The sequence below is a fragment of the Schistocerca gregaria genome, chromosome 1 (assembly GCF_023897955.1).
Source record: "Schistocerca gregaria isolate iqSchGreg1 chromosome 1, iqSchGreg1.2, whole genome shotgun sequence".
NCBI classification, from domain to species: domain Eukaryota; kingdom Metazoa; phylum Arthropoda; class Insecta; order Orthoptera; family Acrididae; genus Schistocerca; species Schistocerca gregaria.
In genome coordinates, this window is record NC_064920.1 from 965,891,471 (window position 1) to 965,917,073 (window position 25,603).

The 25,603-nt window shown below is 42.4% G+C and overlaps 1 protein-coding gene across 1 annotated transcript in view; it reads right to left on the reverse strand.

Moving 5' to 3' along the window:
- The window catches only part of LOC126310439 (lachesin-like), a 1,054,486-nt gene that overhangs the window by 12,839 nt on the left and 1,016,044 nt on the right, over nt 1–25,603 (reverse strand). The window contains exon 10 of the mRNA XM_049992112.1: nt 25,128–25,202. Coding sequence (XP_049848069.1) covers nt 25,128–25,202 — 75 coding nt within the window. The remainder of the gene's footprint in view (nt 1–25,127; nt 25,203–25,603) is intronic.

Below are 25,603 nucleotides of genomic sequence, written 5' to 3' on the forward strand. Positions count from 1 at the left end.
TGACTCAGTCTTTGCCTCTTCGCATTCTGATACATTCTTTGTTGAAGTGTGGTGGGTAATGGACGTATTCAGCAGCGCTGCGTTGACTTGTTATGGCGTCTGTTAGATGAAGAAAGATTGGTTGTAAAGGACAGCGAAGATCAATAAGATGAGTTCATTGGTAGGCTAGGAGAATGTGTATTTTGAGTGATATTATTATTTTTCAAGAAAGGAACTTCGTCGTAAGACAGCAGCAGTTTGCAGCTAAGAATGATTATTGTCAGCTGTTTAACCTGCTCAGAGCTGGGAGAAAGACCACCCCACTTCTCTGAGTCATGCATTAACATATTAATTGATTAAGCTGTTTGATGTTTAGAGAAATGTTCTGTTAACATTGTACCCTTTCTATATCATTGTTCACTTTTTTACGTATAGTATTGTTCAGCCCAATGTTACGTGTGGTGGTCACGCGAAGTTTTACCCTGTCTTCCTGAATACATATTTCATTCTAAAATCGTTGTCTTGGAACATCATTTCATAGAAATTGTTGTTTCCCCACCCCACACTGTCTATCATTACGCATGATCTTATGCAACAGTTTGAATATGTATTTAGGAATATAAATCTAGCCTAGCTGCTGCCTGAGTGTTATTTGCTGTTGTGCTTTCGAGAAATCTGCGACAATGTTGTCATGTGGAAGTAAGTGGAAATTTTGATTAGGGCCAGATAATTGTTTTACTTCAGTTGCGCATTTAATATAAGACATGTTGCATTCAAATCAGTTACAATTCAGTTCAAATCAAGTTTTATTTAGTAGAAAGTTAGCATAAGAGCTTAGGTTGGAAGACAATTTGTGGGAACATAATTTTAGGTAATACGTATATTTTATAGAATAGTAGGTAAATTTAGGTTAAAATGCCACTCAGAGAGGGGGAGGTTACAATACATATATTAGAAGTATGTGTGATAAGCTACAACCTTGTAAAACCCCTCTGTTTATCAGTATACCTTTTGATATGACGTAATTAGTCTTTATTGTTATTTTTATATCTCTATATAGAATTTTTGTAACCATTTCATTTACTGAGGATATCCATTCTTGTGTAACATGTCCCGTAAAATGTTCCTATTGGATGGCCGAAGGCCTCTATATTGTACGCGTGTTTCCCTATTGAACCTCTTTGTTTTTCTATGATATGCTTAAGTGTGATAACATTGTCAGTACAGAATCTTGCTTTTCTGAAACAATAATGTTCTTCGGATAACAGATTTTTGACTATAATTAGCAAATTTGTAAATCTTATGCGCTGTGTCCGGTAATGTTATCTAACGATAATTATTGCATTCATTTCGTTGACCTTTCTTAAAGACTGATATGACATCTGTGACTATTCATGGTTTTGGCATTCGGCGTCTTTGCCAACATATACTGTATAAATGAAAAAGTCTAAGCTTTAAAAATAATCCCTCGTAACTCTGCATTTATGCTATCTGGTCCTGTTGCTTTGCTTTTTGTTTTTAATTGAGAGTTTTGTTTAGTCCTTGGATAGTTAAAGCTAAAGATTGTCTTCCAAGGACGTCGCTTTCAATTCTAGCAAAAATTAGTAAAAATATATTACTTACCAGCGACCCCACTACTTGGATACCACATGCTGTCAGGAAATGTGTAATAAACATTCACACAAGACAAAACATGTGGCACTGCCACGAGACAGAACATTAATACCGTGTAAGAGTGCATATGTATACCTAACAAGGGTCTCAATTTGGCAAGAAACAGATTCCGCATGTTGTTTCAGGTATGCCATATACAGGTGAATTAACTCCTTGATGATTAGGTTAACTATAGCAACCAGACTGCGAGGATACTAAATGCTACGTTTAACCTGCAGTTCCAAAGAGTTCCAGGCAGTTCCAGTGAGATTATGGCAAGGTTATTCAACAGGCTGGTTGAGGTGCGATAGATATTGTTAGTGTTCATAAAACCAGGAACGTTTGTGAACAGGCCTGTGAACACTGTTGTCGTCCACATCGTACTAATCATGCAGCTGTAGAAGTAAGGCCACACTTGGTCACAATGTTGAAACAAACATCCTAGTGTATGTGAAACTCGATTTTCTTACGGTGCATAAAATGTTTAAGCAACTTACGAGAATACAGCTGGGTGACGTCTTTGACAACCGCCGACATTTTGACGGGTGCACACACTGTAATTTCCAAGACTCAAATACACTGTGAGAGGGCTGTGGTAGGAAATTTAAAACCGCGGTCCGACTTTTCACACCACATACGTACAAGTTCCGCATGTTCGGCTTTTTTGGGCTTTTTAACTATCAAGTTGGGAACGACGATTATCAGAAACACATCAAAACTCGGTGGCTGATTTAGAACAGACACAATTAATATGTATATAATTGCCAAACACTACTTAAAGTCCTGGACATGTGTGTGTGGCTCCCAACTAAAGCACTTTCAGCGGTTGACATTAATTGATGTTCCAGTCCAGGAAAAATCAGCAGAAACTATAGATGTTTGGTCTAGAAAAAAAAACAGAGGTGGAAAACAGTAAATGTTTTGAACAGTGGCCAAATTTCACGAAATTCATGGATCAAAAGAAAGACAACTTTGGCTTTAAAAAGTTTTTGCCACATGAAAAGCGGGCGTTTTGTTTCAAATCACAGCAGAAGAAATAACTTTTTTCAGTAGAATACTTTGCGTTTGCATGCCATAATGCCAACACGGAAAGGGTTTTGTTTTCCGCGAACGCCCAGTGGACAAAGAAACGCATTAGTTTAGGTAATGCCACAACCTCAACGATGATGTTGTTGTTTAGTTTAAAATTATCGTCTAAAGAGGGCAAGAAAAATAACGTTCTCGATCAAGTCGGTGCAAATGAGAAATATTAATACTGAACTACAGATTGTTACTATTTCTGTTCAAGCCTATCTTAAATGATCCAAATTATTCAATATCTTTCCTCTTTCCGACCCACAAGAACAGATAATAGTCTATTCTGTTTAATGAAGAACTTTTAATGTGATATAACATTAGCTTAGCAAGATGACAGCATGTTGTTTATCCGCCGTAATTCCCAGAAACCTATTAAGCAGATGGAGCGCCGGGGGAGCCTTAAACAGCACATCAAGATGGCAGCAATTTGGAAAACTGAGCACTTAGTAGCTATCGAAATTCCCGAAGTATAACGCTGTTTAATGATTTTTTAACTTAAGCACATTTAAGTTTGATCTCACAAATAACCGACTGTAACTTATTATTACTAAACGACTGAAAATATTCAATTCAAGGGCTACTCCGGCTTTGAAGACATAACATCCGGCTAAATTCAACGCCGAATACCGCTTTTCTATTTTTGGACCTGGATATCCGGTACGCCGTGCACATACTGAAAGACAAAATACAACCATTCCGCTTCCCTTGGGAAGGATGTCATCAATCTGTTTTATCCTTTCCTGAGGCAAACTGGCCCACAATTATTGTAAGTAATTCATGATATCCTGAATATTGACAACTGAATGGAGTTGACGTCCTAGCTGGTCACACCTATGTTCTGTTGGAGTCAGATCTATACTTGAGTATTGCTCATCAGTGTGGGATCCGTACGAGGTCAGATTGACAGAGGAGATAGAGAAGATCCAAAGAAGAGCGGCTCGTTTCGTCACAGGGTTATTTGGTAAGCGTGATAGCGTTACGGAGATGTTTAGCAAACTTAAGTGGCAGACTCTGCAAGAGAGGCGCTCTGCTTAGCGGTGTAGCTTGCTGTCCAGGTTTCAAGAGGGTGCGTTCCTGGATGAGGTATCGAGTATTGCTTCCCCCTACTTATACTTCCCGAGGAGATCACGAATGTAAAATTAGAGAGATTCGAGCGCGCATGGAGGCTTTCCGAGAAAGGGAGGTAGTGAGAGTGGCACCTAAAGTGCCCTCCGCCAAACACCGTTGGCTGGCTTGCGGAGTATAAATGTAGATGTAGGTCTGGGGATCCTGCTAGCCATGCGAGTACTCCAAGAGGCTGTTCCTAAAGAAAGACGAGCACTGTCCTGCTGAAACGTGGCTCCATCATGGGACTTAACATCAATGGTCATCAGTCCCCTAGAACTTAGAACCACTTAAACCTAACTAACCAAAGGACATCACACAACACCCGGCCATCACGAGGCAGTGAAAATCCCTGATCCCGCCTTCAGAGTTCCCACAGTCACTCCCAGCCGTGACCAGGAGTCACACACACTAAGCTTCTCTCTATCATGACGCTATGGGGTAGCGCCGCTGTGCCTCTCGAAAATATTGGCAGAATGGGATCACTTACGAGGTCGCCGCCACACTCATCAACGACGGTCATCCGCTTTAGCGCAGAAACGCGATTCATTGTTTAACACAACGCGACGTTGTTCATCAGCAGCTGGCCGAAGTGGCCGTGCGGTTCTAGGCGCTGCAGTGTGGAACCGCGAGGCCTCTACGGTTCGAATCCTGCCTCAGGCGTGGATGAGTGTGATGTCCTTAGGTTAGTTCGGTTTAACTAGTTCTAGGTTCTAGGGGACTAATGACCTTAGAAGTTGAGTCCCATAGTCCTCAGAGCCATTTGAACCATTTGTTCATCAGCAGTCCATGTTTCCCGGTCATAGTGCCGTTCCAAACGCAGCCGTTTGTGCTGTGGTTTTAACGGCAGCCTATGCAATTGACGGTAATTATTCGCTATCCCGACACTAGTGTTTAACCAATATTGCATGGTAACACAGAATGGGTAACACAGCGTGTTGCAGGGAGTCGATTAGTTGTTCTCGTAGTGCGCACGTGAAGGAGCTATGTTGCGTCTAGTGCGATTCTCTCTTATGGTGGACAGACGTGATCGAATGCCTGCCATCACGTTCTCAAGAAGTGCAACATTTGGCCAATGGAACATTCAAATGACTCACAAATGTGAACAGGGCTTGCTGTAACTGGAAGGGCCAATTGGAGACCAACAACGACGCCCCTTTAAACTCTGTCAAGTGCTGATAACGCTGTCTGATATGAGTATGCGGCTATTCTGTTTTCTTAACATCCGGCACCAACAGCGCTGTTAGCGCCCTTTATATACTCTACCAGGCTAGCCAACAACACTAAACAAGAGAAAAAATAATGCAGTCTGGTGGCCGTTCCTCTTGTCGCAGAGACTTGCAACTCCAATTATTTACACACCCGCCGATGGTATGTCCGTGTAAGAATCTACACTGGTGTCCAAAATTAAAGCAACAAAATTCTATTTCCCCCTTCTGTGTCTAATACACGATATAATTATACAAACTATCAACATATGTCCATACAAGTGTATACTGCACAGAAGATGACCTTCTGGTCAACGGACCACCATGCCAACGATGACGTCACCTATTAAACGGGATAGTGTCTACCGGGTAGTCCCACATCCACAATCGCTGTGAACACAGTCACAGATGGTGCAGTATGGCACAGAGTTCTCTTCGGTGGAGGGCTATAGAAAGAATGGAAGCAGGACAGCCACAAACTGATGTGGCCCGATTGCTTAATGTGAATGGTTCTGTTGTTTGTCGGATGTGGCGACAGTTCACAGAGGTCAAAACTATCCCAAAGAACATGGCGGAGCCGACCACGTGTTACATTAGAAAGGGAATTGTTGGCTGAAAGGGCACGGAGGAACCGCCTTAGAACTGCACGACAACTTGTATCTCAGCTCGTAGTATTCTCTGGACGTGTTGCAGCGAGGCAAACGGTGTACAGATTGCTTCGACAGAGTGGCTTTGTTTGTCGGAGACCCGCTATGTGTGTACCTATGATGCATCTTCACAGAAGGGAACGTCTAGAGTGGTGCTGACAACATACCACATGGACGATCAAACAGTGGACCAATGTTTTTTTCACAAATGTCCGGATTTGGACTGGACATGATTCTCGGTGGATACGCATCTGGAGGGAACGTGGAAAACGATTTCGGGACCCAACCATTGTGGAAAGTGACTAATATCGAGAATGATCCCCAATGGTGTGCAGAGATTATGTTGACCACTCAGACACCTCTTCATGAAATTGTACGTCTAAATTGGCAAGGTTTAACTGCTGTCAGGTATCGTCTCTAGGTCTTGGGACCACGTGTGCGGTTGTTGCCAGGTGATGTGGGCCCAGACTTCGTATTGCTGGACGATAATGCTCGATCTCATAGAGCACGGGTGGTTGAGATTTTCCTGGATACGGAAGATATTACACGTATGGCGAGTCCTTCTCTCTCTCTCTCTCTCTCTCTCTCTCTCTCTCTCTCTCTCTCTCGTTTGAATCCCATGGAGCACGTCTGGGATGCACAAGGGACCAGGATTCCATCACGTTAGCATCCACCAACCTCTCCCCAAGACTTGCGAGCAGCGCTGCAGGAAGAATGGCGTTATTGCCTCAACATGAGATTGATGACATCATTCACAGCATGCACCGTCGTTCGTCAGGCCTGTATTGCTGCCAGAGGTGGTCACACACCATACTGAGCGGATTAACAAGTTGTCGGAATGTGCGTCTATAAATCCGTTAAGTTGGAAAAATCGAAGAACATTTTTGTCTGCCGTTACGTATGTTGCATTTGTTGATGCTCTGTACTTTTTATATTGTTTCTATTTTACTATCACGTGCTTATGCTTTTTTTGGCAAAATAAACGCACCCTTGTAAAACTTCGGTTTGTTTCTTTAATTTTGGACGCCTTTTTACACTGCTATCAGATCACCTGTCTGCTTCACTTCTTTTGTCAGGAAGTGTTAAATAATCCTATCGTGTATTACAGTGTCACATAGGATCTTCAGAACGAAGTGATAATCTTCTTGTTATTGCTCAATGCGCTAATAATGCGATGACATTCAGTAGCATATTGGCTATGTGTCTGCTTTCAGTTGAAGGGGAGGCTCCTCTCTCTCCCGCTCATTTTATTACTTCTCTTCAAATCACATTAATCATAGAATGGAAACACACAGCAACAGAACGTACCATTAAACACTTTGTTACAGGAAATGTTCAAAATGTCCCCCGTTAGCGAGGATACAAGCATCCACCCTCCGTCGCATGAAATCCCTGATGCGCTGATGCGGCCCTGGAGAATGGCATATTGTATCGCAGCCGTCCACAATGCGACCACGAAGAGTCTCTACAACTGGTACCGGGGTTGCGTAGACAAGAGCTTTCAAATGCCCCCATAAATGAAAGACAAGACGGTTCAGGTCAGGAGAGCGCGGAGGCAATGGAATTGGTTCGCCTCTACCAATCCATCGGTCACCGAATCTGTTGTTGAGAAGCGTACGAACACTTCGACTGAAATGTGCAGGAGCTCCATCGTGCATGGACCACATGTTGTGTCGTACTTATAAAGGCACGTGTTCTAGCAACACAGGTAGAGGATCCCGTATGAAATCATGATAACGTGCTCCATTGAGCTTAGGTGCAAGAACATGGGGCCCAATCGAGACATCACCAACAATGCCTGCCCAAACGTTCACAGAAAATCTGTGTTGACGACGTAATTGCTCAACTGCGTCCGGATTCTAGTCAGCCCACACATGTTGATTGTGAAAATGTACAATTTGATCACGTTGGAATGAAGCCTCATACGTAAAGACAACATTTGCACTGAAATGAGGAGTGATACATTGTTGGATGAACCATTCGCAGAAGTGTACCCGTGGAGGCCTATCAGCTGCTGATAGTGCCTGCACACGCTGTACATGGTACGGAAACAACTGGTTCTCCCGTAGCACTCTCCATACAGTGACGTGGTCAGCGTTACCTTGTACAGCAGCAATTTCTCTGACGCTGACATTAGGGTTATCATCAACTGCACGAAGAATTGCCTCGTCCATTGGAGATATCCTCGTCGTTGTAGGTCTTCCCCAGTCGCTAGTCATACGCTGGAATGTTCCGTGCTCCCTAAGACGCCGATCAATTGCTTCGAACGTCTTCTTGTTGAGACACCTTCGTTCTGGAAATCTGTCTCGATACAAACGTACTGCGCCAAGGCTATTGCGCCGTGCTAACCCATACATCAAATGGGCATCTGCCAACTCCGCACTTGTAAACATTGAACTGACTGGAAAACCACGTTCGTGATGAACACTAACCTGTTGATGCTACGTACTGCTGTGATTGATGCTAGTACTGTAGAACAATGAGTCGGATGTCAACACAAGCAAGTAATTCAACATTACCTTCCTTCAATTGGGCCAACTGGCGGTGAATCGAGGAAGTACAGTACATACTGACAAAACTAAAATGAGCTCTAACATGGAAATTAAGCGTTTCCAGACACATTCCCACATAACATCTTTCCTTTATTTGTGTGTGAGGAATGTTTCCTGAACGTTTGGCCGTACCTTTTTGTGACAGCCTGTATTACACTGATTTAGAGTGACAGCCACAATTCGAACTCGTCCTTTCGTCTATGATCACGGTTACGTTTACAACGTGCCATCAGTTGTTTTTCGTTGTCTTTTATTCCTTTAGGACTCGTTTAGAGCAGACTAGTATGTACCCACAGACATATTTATCTATAAGCCAGTATTTCGACCTTGTTATCTCCAGTACTAATGTTTCCTATTAGTAATTAGTTTTCGCAACTGTCATTGTTAGTGTGTTAATATATTCATAGTCTGACACAAATGTGCATCCATTAAAGTTATAAACTGTGTTCATACCGTATAAAGCCTTCTCGCCCTAATTCGTCAGAGGGAATTTGTTGTCTCGAAACGTTTACACTTCGTGACCGAACACTCGCCGTGCGGCTGTTATCCAGGTTTACACATGTAATTACAATGCCGATGTGCGCTTCATAATCATTATCGCTACCACTGCTACCTCCGTCCCTGCCGTGTGCCCCACCGACAAAGTACACGTTTCGGTTTTGTTTGTGGTTCGTGTTCCACTGCTGCAATATGAGGATATGGCACGTTTCCAAAATGAATTTTTCGCTCTCCAGCGGAGCGTGCGCTGTACTGAAACGTCCTGCAAAATTAAAACGATGTGCTCGACTTCGGAACCTTTGATTTTACGTCAGCACTCTTACCGACTGAGCTAACTCGGCACGACTCCTAACTCTTTCAAATGGTTCAAATGTCTCTGAGCACTATGGGACTTAACTTAGAACTACTGAAACCTAACTAACTAAGGGACTTCACACACATCCATGCCCCAGGCAGGATTCGAACCTATGACCATAGCGGTCGCACGGTTCCAGACTGTAGCGCCTAGAACCTATGGGCCACCCTGGCCGGCTCCTAACTCTTTCTCAAAGTCTTACTGCCACCAGTACTTTTCTTCTCCAATTTTTCAGAAACCCTCCTGCTTACCTCACTGGTCTAGCACCTCTGTTAGAAATGGCTTAGCCACAGCCTAGCGGATTGTTTCCATAGTTAATCGTGCGGCGACAGTTCAGCTGCTTAGAGCACTCTCTGCGAAATCTAGGGTTCCGATTTCAGATCCCACACAGTTTTAATCTCCCTGGCAGATTCAAAACGGCGAGCACCCTTCAGCGGAGTGAAATAGTCATTCCTGAAATAATCGCCTAGTCTCTAAGAGGAACGATTTTTTATTTTAAGCTTTTGCGGTATTTATACTGCAAACAATCTGGAATAATGCTCAATGTGTATTGCATTTATCGATGTCATCGTAAAATGCGTGGAAAGGAAAGACAAAAAAGAAAACTGGGATAATATACGATAAATAATTGTACTTATGTCGTCCACTAGGACTCTGCAAATATCTTTTCAAGAAGGAATTGTAATTAAAATCTACAGAACTTCGTTTTGACCTCCGAGAACGCTTTGAAAGATGTACGCGAACGATAAGTTCCCCTGTTTGTTCGTTGAGTATCACTCCAGTATGAGTAAACCAGCAATTGTAAAACAATAAAAGAATCTAATTTTATATACGATGCCATACAATTCCTCGCTGAAAGTTCTTTTACAAGCTCAAATTTTCGTTTGTGTTTGCTTTTCGTGTTTCTAATGAATAAGTTAGGAAATACAATTTATTGAGTATTATGTCGGTTTATTTCCAGTATAAGTAACGTGAAAGCTGAAAATAATTAAATAATTTTTCCAAGTAGGAACATGACCTCACGATCCTCGGATTATCGTTGTATATTCCGACTGCTTCGCCAAACGCTGGCTGGTAACTTTGCTAAGGCCGGTATTACACTATCAAATTTCTTTGTTAAATATTTGATCAAAGATGTGATCAAATATTCCGTCAAATATGTTTCACAAAGATCTTTGACGTATTACACAGTCATCATATTTTTCGTCAAAGTTCAAGAGGACTGACAACAACAATTTGTTATTAAGCGCAGCAGTTGCATGTACCACAATTGCACTGTGTGCACATGCGGAAGAGAAGCGGAGATAAATGGAAACATACCTGGGTGAATCCATGGGTTTTACGACGACACGATAAAAGCATTCAACAAAACTTGGTACGTGAGCTTATAGTGACGGACGTCAAGTCGTACATCAATTACTCAATTACTTAAGAATGGATGAGCATACATTTCTGTATGTGCTCTGTGAAGTGTATCCTCATATCACAAAGCACAATATCCACTTAAGAACTGCTACATCTGCAGAAGACAGGCTCACTGTAACATTCCGATTCCTTGCTACAGGAGAGGGTTAGGTTAGGTTAGGTTAGGTTAGGTTAGGTCAGGTCAGGTCAGTCAGGTCTCCAATCTTCTTAACCTATTTTTCTATTCAGGGTGCCTCACGTTGTAAAGCGCCTCAACAGCTTCATACATCTCTATTAATTTTGTACTTGTCGGCAAACAACATTTGTATTTACTGGCAAAATTTATAAAAACGCTACAGACTACAGAATGCTGCAGCGATGTGGTAACTCCATGTGGTAACACGTCACAATGCAGTGAACAGAAGACAAACGACTTCTTTGATCAAATCTACAGCGAGGCCCTAGATTTGATCAAGTATTGGACGACGTTTGACAAAGTTCCCTATTACACCATCAAATATCTTTGACAACGATTTTTGACAAAGAAATTTGATAGTGTAATACCGGCCTAACATAAACGGCTCGTGCCTTGCCTGACCCGCGCCACACATTCATTTTTTGGCCATCTGAAGCTCAGCTTCCGTCACTTTCATTTCTAGCCAGCTCCTACATATACCATAAATTTGAAGTAAATCGGTGATGACGAGTTGGCGCAGTGCCCTAGTAAGAAATTTCTCCGCAATATCCTTTCTTCCAATAGGCGACTTGAGGAGGCAAGAGAACTATTGTGAAATCTGGAAAGTGAGGAAGATGTAGTGGCGCAAGTAACACTGTGAAGAGGAGTGATACTTCATGCATGATGGCTCGTCCTCAGAAGTCAATGTCCTACATTCAGATTCCGGTTCGGCATACAGCTTTAATCTGCAAGTTTTAAATACAAATTGAATTTTATATAAAATGACAATTTGGGGAGTGACTGTATGATGCACATAATTTTGTATGTAATTACTTTGATCGCTAAGTTGCTTGAACAGTATTACCGATTACGGTTATGCAAAAGCTATCTTCAGAATCTCTCAGTCTGTTGCAAAGTAAGGAGTTATAATCTTGTTTGACACATGTTATTTTTACATGGATCTGATTTGTTACAGTGCAGGAGAATGAGATTCTAAAGATGGCTACTGTATAGTCGAAACCGGTAGTTCTGTGCAGGAAAACTTTGTTATCAATACAATTAAATAACAAAATTATTTATCTCAAAGTTATTTTAATGAAGTGAAAATCGTCGACTGTAAAACTGGAGACATTGGTTGCCCCAATACGGGCGTTCAATTATTTGCGGAGCCCTCAAGAGGAATGTCTAATTTTTCAGTAAGTGATAGTACAGAAAAATTCGAGTAAAATATCCCACATAACAAGTTTCCAATTCTTGTTCGCTACAGAGCTACAGCTGGTTAAAGAAATAAGTTTCAGTTTCGCGGTATCGCGATTATCAACTAGCTTAGCGCCCGCTGCTTCGCTCGCGTAGACTCAATGATCTGCACAGACTTTTCTTTAATAGAATTTTTATGTTATTCACAAATTGCGAACATCTCGTAAACGTTTCATGCTAATTAAGGCCATAGAAGCATGGTCTTTTCCGAGTGTACTACTGACCAAAAAGCGGTTCTGGTAGCTGGAGTCCAACGTTCTTGTTAATCATGCACTTTGTGTTCTGGTGGGGATATGTCCACAGAAACTTTCATTCCCTATCATATATTTCTTTATGTCTAACCGAGAAATGAAATAACTATTTTCGTAAATTTAGCTTCAATTTTTTCAATATAATGAAATATTTCCAAAAGCAATGAACGACTTATTATTTTATTTACAACTGAGAAGTCACGTAGCAGTTTTCATAGACGTAATTTTAAAAAGGCTTTATAGTTCTTAAATATTGATTTATTTTCATGAAAGTTTTTAAACCATTATTTTAGTCCCTTAATGTTTTTTTTTTCTTTCTGACTGGAAAACCATAAGACAATTTGCGTGGTTGAAGCTGCAAAGTTGCCTTAATAGCGGCGTGCTTTCAAAAGGCCTTTCATCCCCTATTTCACCCCTATTAGGAGAGGAATTTCGACAATCCCTCTTTAAACAATGCCTACATTATAAGGTCCACTCAATCTCCAAATTTCAGGTTTCTATCCTTAGCGCTTAGATCCAGACAATTAAGAGCTAGTGATTGAGTTTCATCCTATTTCATCCCTTACGGGTTGGATATCCAAAAACAATGAAATATCTATTTTTTCTAACTGAGGAATCAAATTCAAATTTTCATAGATTTAGCTTCTAAAATGCTTTCATAAAACTTTAATTCCCTATTTCACCCTCTTACGGGCTGAATTTCCAAAAACACTGCAACACGTATTTTTTAGGTTATAACCGAGAAATCAAATACCAGCTTTCGTAGATCTAGCATCCAAATTTCCTAAATAGTGACATATTTTCGACAGCTTTTCATCTGGTATTTCACACCCTTAGCGGTGGAGTTTCCCTTCTTCAACGTCGTCTACAATATAGTATATATACACCATCTCCTAATTACAAGTTTCTGTCGTTAGTTGTTTGGGCATGGCGATGTTGAGTCAGTGCGTGAGAGTCAGTTGGGAGATTGCCTTTGATATCGACAGACTGTTATTTTTTTCAGTTGAAATTCTTAAGTTGTTCCTGATCTTGAATTGGACCAGTTTTCAACATTAATTGTGCTTGCTATTTGTTAACCAATTCTACTGTACCGTGTAAGCACAGTCTTACAGGATCCTGTTATCCACACTTTCTTGAAAACGAGTTTCGAACGTTATTGGAAGAGATTCCTTTGGCTACATGGATTTGTGTCTTCTCCCAACATTACCGGGCCCCTGCCCATTCTAGCTTTTGGGCTAATAGATCGTCTAGATCTCACAATCCCCCGGAAGAGGGATCGGGGCCATCAAGTTTCCTGGGCCTTATCTCTTTAGATTTTTGCCTGTCGGGAGGTTGAGAGGGGATGTCTACAAAGAAGAATGTTAACCCATTGGATGGATTGATCGTTACGATTATGAATAGACTGCCATCACAAAAGAAAGGCAATCCGATCTCAAGAATAGATACACGTTTGTTGCCAAGCTAATTAGAGCGTGCATTGAAATTGGAGTTGCAATTTATGATTATCAACTTTGAACTTAATCATTTTCCTTTGAAGAAAATCTTCTGTCGTTATTTGTACTACTTTCTAAAAGCTGTATTTCTATATTGAATGAAAACTGATGTTACATGAAACATAAAAGGCCTTACAATTTAACGTACGGCGTAACCTGACGTTTTCAACTTATACACCAATCACCGCCACAGATTTTTAAATGATTCCATCTCCGGTAACTGTCAGTTTATACACTGACGGAAAAAACCCCGACACCATGAAGGAGTTGTGCGACGTAAACTAAAGTTGGTAGCCGTGTTTCTACGTCTAAAAGATGATGTATTATCAAATTACACGCCATTCGCATTAGGGTGGTGCTAGTAAAGGCACGGCGAGGATGTAAATCAGGTTTTCTTTAAATACACGCTGTAATGGTCGTCAGCGTTAATTACGTCTGAGATTGGAAATGGTGAGTTGATGTTAATCAAAGGCGAAAAAGACGTCATTATTATCACCTCACTGACTTTTAATGGGGTCGCGTAATACGGCTACGTGAAGCTGGAAGTTCCTTATGCGGTACTGCAGAAACACTGGGCAGGAATGTAGCCACTGAACATGATTGTTGGCAACGGAGGTCACCAGAATATACGGTTGCCAGAAGACCGGGCTACAGACGACTACGTGGCATTACCGAGAAGAAAGACCACCGTGTTCGACGTATGGCTGTGGCACCTCATACAGCGTCTGCAGTAGCAATTTGAGCAGCACCTGACACCGCACTCACACAATGAACTCTTAAAAACCGGTTCCTTGAAGGACAGCTCCGAGCCAGACGGCCTGTACGATGCATTCCGCTAACCCCAAACCACCCCCATTTGCGACTTAAGTGGTGTCAAGCCTGAGTTCATTGGAGGGCACGGCGGAGTTCCATTGTGTTTTCTAATGACAGCAGGTTCTGCCTCGGTGCCAATGATGGCTGCGTATTGATTGAAGAAAGCCAGTTGAGAGCCTACTACCAATCTAGCTGTGTACTAGACACGCTGGCCCTATACTCGGACATACTGTCTGTGGTCCGATTTCGTATGATAGCTGGAGTACTCCCTTGCTTATCCCACGCGTCTTAACTGCAAAATTTCACGTCAGTTTGTTGACTTGACCTGTTACCTTACCATTCATCAACAACAGTCCAGGAGGTGTTTTCCAACAGGACAACCCTCGCAACATCGCTCTGGTTTAACCCAGCAAGCTATACAGAATGTCGACATCTTGCCTTGGCTTGCTCGATCACCAGATCTATCTCCAATAGAGCACGTGTGGGACGTCATCGAAGTCCAGCATCGTTAACAAACATCCACATCAACATCTACGTGATTACTCTGCTATTCACAATAAAGTGCCTGGCAGAGGGTTCAATGAACCACCTTCAAGTTTTCTCTCTACCGTTTCACTCTCGAACGGCACGCGGGAAAAACGAGTACTTAAATTTCTTTGCACGAGCCCTGATTTCTCTTATTTTATCGTGATGATCATTTCCCCCTATGTAGGTGTGTGCCAGCAGAATGTTTTCGCAATCAGAGGAGAAAATTGATGATTGAAATTTCATAAGATCCCATCGCAACGAAAAACGCCTTAGTTTTAATTATTGCCACTCCAATTCACGTATCATGTCTGTGACACTATCTCCCCTATTTCGCGATAATACAAAACGAGCTGCCCTTATTTGTACTTTTTCGATGTCATCCGTCAGTCCCATGTGATGCGGATCCCACAACGCACAGCAATACTCCAGAATGGGGCGGACAAGCGTGGTGTAAGCAGTCTCTTTAGTAGACCTGTTGCACCTTCTAAGTGTTCTGCCAATGAATCGCGTCTTTGGTTTGATCTACCCACAATATTATCTACGTGAACGTTCCAATTTACGTTATTTGTAATTGTAATCCCTAAGTATTTCACTGAATTTACAGCCTTCAGATCTGTGTGACATATCACGCAATCGAAATTTAGCTGATTTCTTTTAGTACTCATGTGAATAACTTCACACTTTTCTTTACTCAGGGCCAACTGCCACTTTCCGCACCATATACGTATCTTATTTAAATCATTTCGCAAGTATCTGATGACTTTACAAGACGGTAAGTGACAGCATCATCTGAAAACAATCTAAGACGGCTACTCAGATTGTCTCCTACGTCGTTAATATAGATCAGGAACAGTAGAGGGCCTATAACACTTCTTTGGGGAACGCCGGATATTACTTCTGTTTTACTCGGTGACTTTCCGTCTATTACTACGAACTGTGACCTTTCTGACAAGAAATCACGAATCCAGTCGCACAACTGAGGCGATACTCCGTAGGCACGCAGTTTGGTTAGAAGACGTTTGTGAGGAACGGTGTCGAAAAGCCTTCTGGAAATCTAAAAATATGAAATCAGTTTGACATCCCCTGTCGATAGAATTTAGTACCACGAGTATAAAGCGCTAACTGTGTTTTACATGAACGATATTTTCTGAATCCGTGCTGACTATGTATCAATAAATCGTTTTCTTCAAGTTACTTCACAATGTTCGAATACAGTATATGTTCAAAACCCTACTGAAAATCGACGTTATTGATATAGGCCTGCAATCCATTGGATTACTCCAGTCTTTAGGAACGGATCTTTCTTTGAGCGAGTGGTTGTATATACTTGCTAAGCATGGAGCTATTTTATCAGCATACCCTGAGAGGAACTTGACTGGTATACAATCTGGACCGGAGTCCTTGCCTTTATTAAGTGATTTAAGCTGCTTCGTTACACCAAGAATATCTACTTCTATCTTTCTCATCTGGGCAGTTGTTCTTGATTGGAATTCAGGAGTATTTACTTCGTCTTCTTTGGTGTAGAAGTTTCGGAATTCCGTGTTTAATAACTCTGCTTTAGTGGCACTGTCATCAGTGACTTCACCGTTGTTATCGCACAGTGAAGGTATTGATTGCGTCTTGCACTGATGTGCTTTATGTATCTCTTTGGGTTTTCTACCACATTTCGAGACAGAATTTCGTTGTGGGAATTATTAAAAGCATCTCGCACTGCAGTACGCGCTGTGTTTCAAACTTCTGCACAACTTTGCCTATCTTGGAGATTTTGCGTCTTTTAAATTTGGCATGCCTTTTTCGTTGCTTCTGAAACAACGATCTGACTCGTTTTGTGTACCATGGGGAATCAGTACCATCACTTAATAATTTATGTGGTATATATTTCTCAATTGCTATCGATACTGCCTCTTTGAAAACATTCCACAACTTTTCTACACTTACATGATCAGATCGGAAGGCGTGAAGACTGTCTCTGAAAAAGGCGTTAAGAGTATTTTTATCAGCTTTTTTAAGTATATATCCTTTGCGTTTCTTTTTAATGGTTGTAGGTGTTACGGTATTCAGCCTCGCAGCAACTGCTTTGTAGTCGCTAATCCCTGTATTCGTCACAATACTCACTATTTGTCCAGGATTATTTGTTGCTAAAAGGTCAAGTATGCTTTCGCAACCATTAACGCTTCGAGTGGGCTCATGAACTAATTGTTCAAAATAATTTTCTGAGAAAGCATTCAGTACAATTTCGGATGACGTTTTATGCCTGCCGCCGGCTTTAAACTATAATTTTTCTAGCACATCGAGGGTAGGTTGACGTCACCACCGACTATAATTGTATGAGCTGGGTACTTATTTGAAATGAGACTCAAGTTTTCTTTCAACGGTTCAGCAACTATATCTTCTGAGTCTGGGGCGGGGGGTTGGTAAAACGATCCCATTAATAGCATTAATAGTTTAGTCCGATTGTCAGGTATAAACTCTACCCATACTATTTCACACGAACTATCTACATCAATTTCGCTACAAGGCAAACTATCCACCACCAACTGTATTTAATATATCCTCTCTGAACACCGTTGAAAAAATTTCAGCTGAACTTATTTCCGGCTTTAGCCAGCTCTCTGTACCTACAACTATTAGGGCTTGGAGCTCTGGTTCTTTCCCAACACAGCTGCCACAATTTACAACTAGAAAACCAATCGTTTCTACAACTACCTTACTGTATTTCACCTGCGCACTTTTAGACGGACGCCCCTTCTGTGGTCCCCTGAGACCCTCTAACATAAAAAACCTCCCAGTTCTTTCCACATAGCCCCCGCTGCCCGCGTAGCCACCTAATGTGTGTAGTGCACTCCTGATCTATTAAGCGGAACCCACTACTCGATGGCGCAAAGGACCACAATCGGTTCTATCGACGATGCTGCAGATGGTGAGCTCCACCTTAACCTCAGAAGCTAGACTGGCAGTCTTTACATTTTCCGCTATCCGCCCGAAACCAGACAGAATCTGCTCCGATCCAAAGCGACACATGTCATTGGCACCGACATGAGCCATCACCTGCAGTTGGCTGCAGCCTGTAATCTTCATGGCACCCGGAAGCAACCTTTACACATCCGGAATGCCTCCCCCGGGAATGCACACGGAGTGCACATTGGCTTCCTTCCACTACTTGGCAGCCTTGTTCCTAAGGGGCCCCATTATGTGCCTAACGCTGGAGCTCCCAACTACCGGCAAACCAACCCTCTCTGAATGCCCAGACCTTCAGGGCCGAGAAGCTTCCTCTGGAACAAGGTGGACGACTGCATCCACAGATAGCGCCCGAAACCTGAGTGTCGAACGAACTGGGGAGGCCCTAGAATCAGCCCCTCGGAAATTTTTTCGCTGCCTGCCAGACTTTCGAACGTTCTCCCACTCGACCCAAGATGAGGGCTCATCCTCAGCGCAGGCATTACCCGCGGCGGCCACAGCAGTGGACCGAGCGGAGGACACATGGGACGTGCTCGACGTCCATCGAATCCCCGTGTTCGATCCCCCACAGAGGCACCCCTTGGCAGCAGCCTCAAGCTGTGTGATCGAAGCCAGCGCAACCTGGAGCTGTGAGGGAAGTGTCGCCAACTCAATTAGCATCTGTACACAACAATCACAGTTCCTATCCATTACTGCTGACGCTCCTGCTTGAAGCTCGTAAAAATATATAACGAACGAACGGTGTACTCTCCTTATTAGCAGCGGGAAATCGAAGTGCTCTCGCACTGACTGTCTAAATGACACTGAGCTGTTCTAACCAAACAAACAAAAGCCTGTACAATACGAGGGTCGATGGTAACACAGGTACTGTACACTACACTATTTTTTTTTCTTTTTGGTCATCAGTCTACTGACTGGTTTGATGCAGCCCGCCACGAATTCCTTTCCTGTGCCAATCTTTTCATGTCATAGTAGCATTTGTAACCTATGTCCTCAATTATTTTCTTGACGTATTCCAATCTGTCTTCCTCTGCAGTTTTTGCCCTCTACAGCTCCCTCTAATACCGTGGAAGTCATTCCCTCATGTCTTAGCAGATGTCCTATCATCCTGTCCCTTCTCCTTATCAGTGTTTTCCACATATTCCTTTCCTCTCCGATTCTGCGTAGAACCTCCTCATTCCTTACCTTATCAGTCCACCTAATTTACAACATTTGTCTATAGCACCACATCTCAAATGCTTCGATTCTCTTCTGTTCCGGTTTTCCCACAGTCCATGTTTCACTACCATACAATGCTGTACTTCAGACAAACATCCTCAGAAATTTCTTTCTTAAATTAAGGCCGGTATATGATATTAGTAGACTTCTCTTGGCCAGAAATGCCTTTTTGCCATAGCGAGTCTGCTTTTGATGTCCTTCATGCTCCGTCTGTCATTGGTTATTTTGCTGCCTAGGTAGCTGAATTCCTTAACTTCATTGACTTCGTTACCATCAATCCTGATGTTAAGTTTCTCGCTGTTCTCATTTCTACTACTTCTCATTACCTTCGTCTTTTTCCGATTTACTCTCAAACCATACTGTGTACTCATTAGACTGTTCATTGCGTTCAGCAGATCATTTAATTCTTCTTCACTTTCACTCAGGATAGCAATGTCATCAGCGAATCGTATCATTGATATCCATTCAACATTTTAATTCCACTCCTGAACCTTTCTTTTATTTCCATCATTGCTTCCTCGATGTACAGGTTGAAGAGTAGGGGTGAAAGGCTACAGCCTTGTCTTACTCCCTTCTTAATACGAGCACTTCGTTCTTGATCGTCCACTCTTATTATTCCCTCTTGGTTATTGTACATATTGTATATGACCCGGCTCTCCCTATAGCTTACCCCTACTTTTTTCAGAATCTTGAAGAGCTTGCACCATTTTATATTGTCGAACGCTTTTTCCAGGTCGACAAATCCTATGAACGTGTCTTGATTTTTCTTTAGCCTTGCTTCCATTATTAGCCGTAACGTCAGAATTGCCTCTCTCGTGCCTTTACTTTTCCTAAAGCGAAACTGATCGTCACCTAGCTCATTCTCAATTTTCTTTTCCATTCTTCTGTATATTATTCTTGTAAGCAGCTTCGATGCATGAGCTGTTAAGCTGATTGTGCGATAATTCTCGCACTTGTCAGCTCTTGCCGTCTTCGGAAATGTGTGGATGATGCTTTTCCGAAAGTCAGATGGTATGTCGCCAGACTCATATATTCTACACACCAACGTGAATAGTCGTTTTGTTGCCACTTCCCCTAATGATTTTAGAAATTCTGATGGAATGTTATCTATCCCTTCTGCCTTATTTGACCGTAAGTCCTCCAAAGTTCTTTTAAATGCCGATTCTAATACTGGATCCCCTATCTCTTCTAAATCGACTCCTGTTTCTTCTTCTACCACATCAGACAAATTTTCACCCTCATAGAGGCTTTCAATGTATTCTTTCCACCTATCTGCTCTCTCCTCTGCATTTAACCGTGGAATTCCCGTTGCACTCTTAATGTTACCACCGTTGCTTTTAATGTCACCAAAGGTTGTTTTGACTTTCCTGTATGCTGAGTCTGTCCTTCCGACAATCATATCTTTTTCGATGTCTTCACATTTTTCCTGCAGCCATTTCGTCTTAGCTTCACTGTACTTCCTATTTATTTCATTCCTCAGCGACTTGTATTTCTGTATTCCTGATTTTCCCGGAACATGTTTGTACTTCCTCCTTTCATCAATCAACTGAAGTATTTCTTCTGTTACCCACGGTTTCTTCGCAGCTACCTTCTTTGTACTTATGTTTTCCTTCCCAACTTCTGTGATGGCCTTTTTTAGAGATGTCGATTCCTCTTCAACTGTACTGCCTACTGCGCTATTCCTTATTGCTGTATCTATAGAGTTAGAGAACTTCAAACGTATCTCGTCTTTCCTTAGAACTTCCGTATCCCACTTCTTTGCTTATTGATTCTTCCTGACTAATGTCTTGAACTTCAGCCTACTCTTCATCACTACTATATTGTGATCTGATTCTGTATCTGCTCCTGGGTACGCCTTACAATCCATTATCTGATTTCGGAATCTCTGTGTGACCATGATGTAATCTAATTGAAATCTTCCCTTATCTCCCAGCCTTTTCCAAGTATACCTCCTCCTCTTGTGATTCTTGAACAGGGTATTCGCTATTACTAGCTGAAACCTGTTACAGAACTCAATTAGTCTTTCTCCTCTTTCATTCCTTGTCCCAAGCCCATATTCTCCTGTAACGTTTTCCTCTACTCCTTCCCCTACAACTGCATTCCAGTCGCCCATGACTATTAGATTTTCGTCCTCCTTTACATACTGCATTACCCTATCAATACCCTCATACACTTTCTCTATCTGTTCATCTTCAGCTTGCGACGTCGGCATGTATACCTGAACTATCGTTGTCGTTGTTGGTCTGCTGTCGATTCTGATTAGAACAACCCGGTCACTGAACTGTTCACAGTAACACACCCTCTGCCCTACCTTCCTATTCATAACGAATCCTACACCTGTTATACCATTTTCTGCTGCTGTTGATATTACCCGATACTCATCTGACCAGACATCCTTGTTTTCCTTCCACTTTACTTCACTGACCCCTACTATATCTAGATTGAGCCTTTGCATTTCCCTTTTCAGATTTTCTAGTTTCCTTACCACGTTCAAACTTCTGACATTCCACGCCCCGACTCGTAGAACGTTATCCTTTCGTTGATTATTCAATCTTTTTCTCATGGTAACCTCCCCCTTGGCAGTCCCCTCCCGGAGATCCGAATGGGGGACTATTGCGGAATCTTTTGCCAATGGAGAGATCATCAAGACACTTCTTCAACTACAGGCCACATGTCCTGTGGATACACGTTACGTGTCTTTAATGCAGTGGTTTCCATTGCCTTCTCTCCTCATGTCGTTGATCATTGCTGATTCTTCTGCCTTTAGGGGCAATTTCCCACCCCTAGGACAAGAGAGTGCCCTGAACCTCTATCCGCTCCTCTTCCCTCTCTGACAAGGCCGTTGGCAGAATGAGGCCGACTTTTTATGCCGGAAGTCTTTGGCCGCCAATGCTGATTATTTATCAAAATTTAGGCAGTGGCGGGGATCGAACCCGGGACCGAAGACGTTTTTGATTTTGAATCAAAGACGCTACCCCCTTTTTTTAAAATTTTGTTTCCTATTGATCGATGTGTTTGGTCATTGCGGACGTCGCAAGACATCCTGTTCAAGTACAGTGGTTGTTCCTTCCACTCAGTTTTTTATTACAGAGGGCAACTGACTCTCTGACCGAACAGGCTGAGCTACCGTGCCGGCCCCCCTAGACCACGGTTGCCAGTCTGTTATTGAAATACAAAGTTGTGCCTAGTAAGCACTCGAACACGTAATAAATTACAAAAATAAACTAGTAACTTCACAGATAACTAAAAATAACTCGCTCCTGTTTGAACCTCGTAAAAAACATGTAACAGGCGAACAGTGTACTAGCCTCATTAGTATCAGGAACTCGCGGTGCGCTCTCGCCGACGGTCTAACCGACACTCAACAGTAACTGTTCCAGTATTGATCGACCAAGTGCAACAGGCATACAACTCCATGCCACAGACTGACATCCGGCACCTACACAACACAAAGCATGCACGTTTGCATGCTTGCATTCAAAATTCTGGCTTTTATATCAGTGTTAATCGCTTAAATGCATTACCCAGACAAATTTATTCTCGACGTTTGATTATTCTATATTAATCATCTTTTAGTGTTGCGATTGTTTACGTTAGTGTAGTTTGTTTTGTGTACTACCGTACAATATCGTAGTTAGATCACTATAAACTGCCTAAATATACACATCAGAAAAAGTTTTGCATCACCCCAGTTCCCAGAACTCCTGAAGATAGATGTTGACTGTGGTTGTTCTATCACAGATACAGTCCCTTTGACTATTCACAGATGTCACTAAATCCGCCCAAAAATGTAAATAACCATGCATGAGCAGCGCCTATTAGACGGAGGGAGTCCGACAGGTGATTAGTTTAAGTGATTCCACTAGGAAGGAGGTACACCATGCCTATACGGTCAATGCCGCGATTGGATCGCGTCCGCATTGTTACTTTGTGCCAGGAAGGTGCCGTAACGGCTGAACGATACAAGGATGCCATTCTATCGATCGGTAGTGCAACCATATTGGCAGCATATTGGCGAGGCATTCGTGTTCATGGACGAAAATTTATGCCCCCCCATCGTTCACATCTTGTGAATGACTTCCTTCAGGATAACGACATCGCTCGACTAGAGTGGCCAGCATGTTCTCCAGATATGAACCCTATTGAACATGGCTGGGATAGATTGAAAAGGGCTGTTTATGGACGGCGTGACCCAACATCCACTCTGAGGGATCAACGCCGAATCGCCGTTGAGGAGCGGGACAATGTGGACCAACAGTGCCTTGATGAACTTGTGGATAGTATGCCACGCCGAATACTGGCATGCATATATGCAAGAGGACGTGCTACTGGGTATTAGAGGTAACGGCGTGTACAGCAACCTGGACCGCCACCTCTTTATGGTGGTACAACATGCAATGTGTGGATTTCATGAGCAATAGAAATAGCGGAAATGGTGTTTATGTTGATCTATATTCCAATTTTCTGTGCAGATTCCGGAACTTTCGGAACCGAGGTGACGCAAAACGTGTTTGATGTGTGTACATTAATTGACAGTTTCATAATCAATCAAAGCGATGGTTCCTTTGTTGGTCAGCTGTACATGATGTATATAAAGACCGCCTTGTTCTTATATAGGCAGATATGATGTGATATGTGTAATTAAAAGTGTACAACTAAGTCACTAGGATAGCGGGACGTCACGAGGTTAAAATTACAAACATATAAGCGTTCCAAAACATACCAATACTGTTCTATAGGATTCAGATCAGGACTCTGTGCAGGCCACTACATTACAGGGATGTTATTATCGTGTAACCACTTCCCCTCAGGTGCTCGATCGTGTTGAAAGATGCAATCGTCACCCCCGAATTGCTCTTCAACAGTGGGAAGCAAGAAGGTGCTTAAAACAACAATGTAGGCATGTGCTGTGATAGTGTCACGCAAGGGGTGCAAGCCCCCTCCGAGCAAACCACGACCGCCCCCTAACACAACCCCCTCCGAATTTTACTGTAGGCACTACACACGCTGGCAGATGACGCTCGCCCGCCATTAGCCATACCCACACCCTGCCATCGGATCGCCACATTGTGTACCATGATTCAACACTCCACACAACGTTGTTCCACTGTTCAATCGTTCATTGTTTACGCTCCTTAACACCAAGCGAGGCGTCGTTTGGCATTTACCGGCGTGATGTGTGGCTTATGAGGAACTGCTCGACCATAAAATGCAAGTTTTCTCACCTCCCACCTAGCTGCCATACTACTTACAATGGATCCCGATGCAGTCTGGAATTCCTGTGTGATAGTCTGGATAGTCTACACAGATGTCTGTCTATTACACATTACGATCCGCTTCAACTGTCGGAGGTCTCTGTCACGTTTCTACTTCACTATCACATCCGAAAGAGTGGACCTAGGGATGTTTAGGAGTGTGAAACTCTCGCAATCAGACGTATGACACAAGTGACACCCACTCATCTGACCACGATCGAAGTCCGTGAGTTCCGCGGAACGCCCCATTCTGCTCTCTTACGATGTATAATGACTACTGAAGTAGATGATATGAAATACTTGACAATATGAGGCAGCACAGTGCACATGATATGAAACACGTTTTTAAGGGTGTCCGGATACTTTTGATCACATAGTGTATTTAGATACCCTAAAATGGTCTAAGTCTAAATCTGTACTATAGAACAGAAAACATACAAAAATTGTTACAAGCAGAATGATACCATGTAGAAACTGTTAGCAACTATGACTTAGTTACAAAGAAACAGTCAGATTCAAATCTTATGTGACCGTAAACTTACCAGGTCCGAGTGGGAATCTAACGCCGGACCTTCGAATTTTTGCGTGACATTTACTCAAAAAATAGTCATATAACTAGGAAATCGTAAGCCGATATGCCAACAAATTAATTTCAGCACATACCCATATGAGGTTTGAAGATAAGTAGGTGGTTTTACTTACCTTTCCTCCTAACTTCTGTTGCTAGCGTAATATATCCTACTGTCGTCGTTGACCTGGTTGTGGGTACCGGTATTTCTTAAACATAAGAAAAACAAAACATTAACATTAGATATGCAGAGGCATCAGCAAGTATAATGCATACCGTTTACGTGACAGCTAGAACTACGTAATATTTCAAATCCTTCTCTTTTTCCACTCGTGCAACGTTTCTCCATCGCTTCTAATTCTTTAATCGTTATTCAAGATAACACTAAGTCATCTGGCTGTACATTAATGTGTTCTTATAACTATTATCTGTAATACCGAATGGTCAAACGGTTCAGAGACCTAGTTTCGGGTAGTGTATCCCGGGCCAGCCGTTCCTCCATTATCATCCAGTTGTTTTCAATAGGATTAGGGAGGCCAAGACAAGAATGCAATCTGATGAGTGACGAAGTTTCAAACGCTGTTTGCCACGTGTGGTCACGTGTTATCCT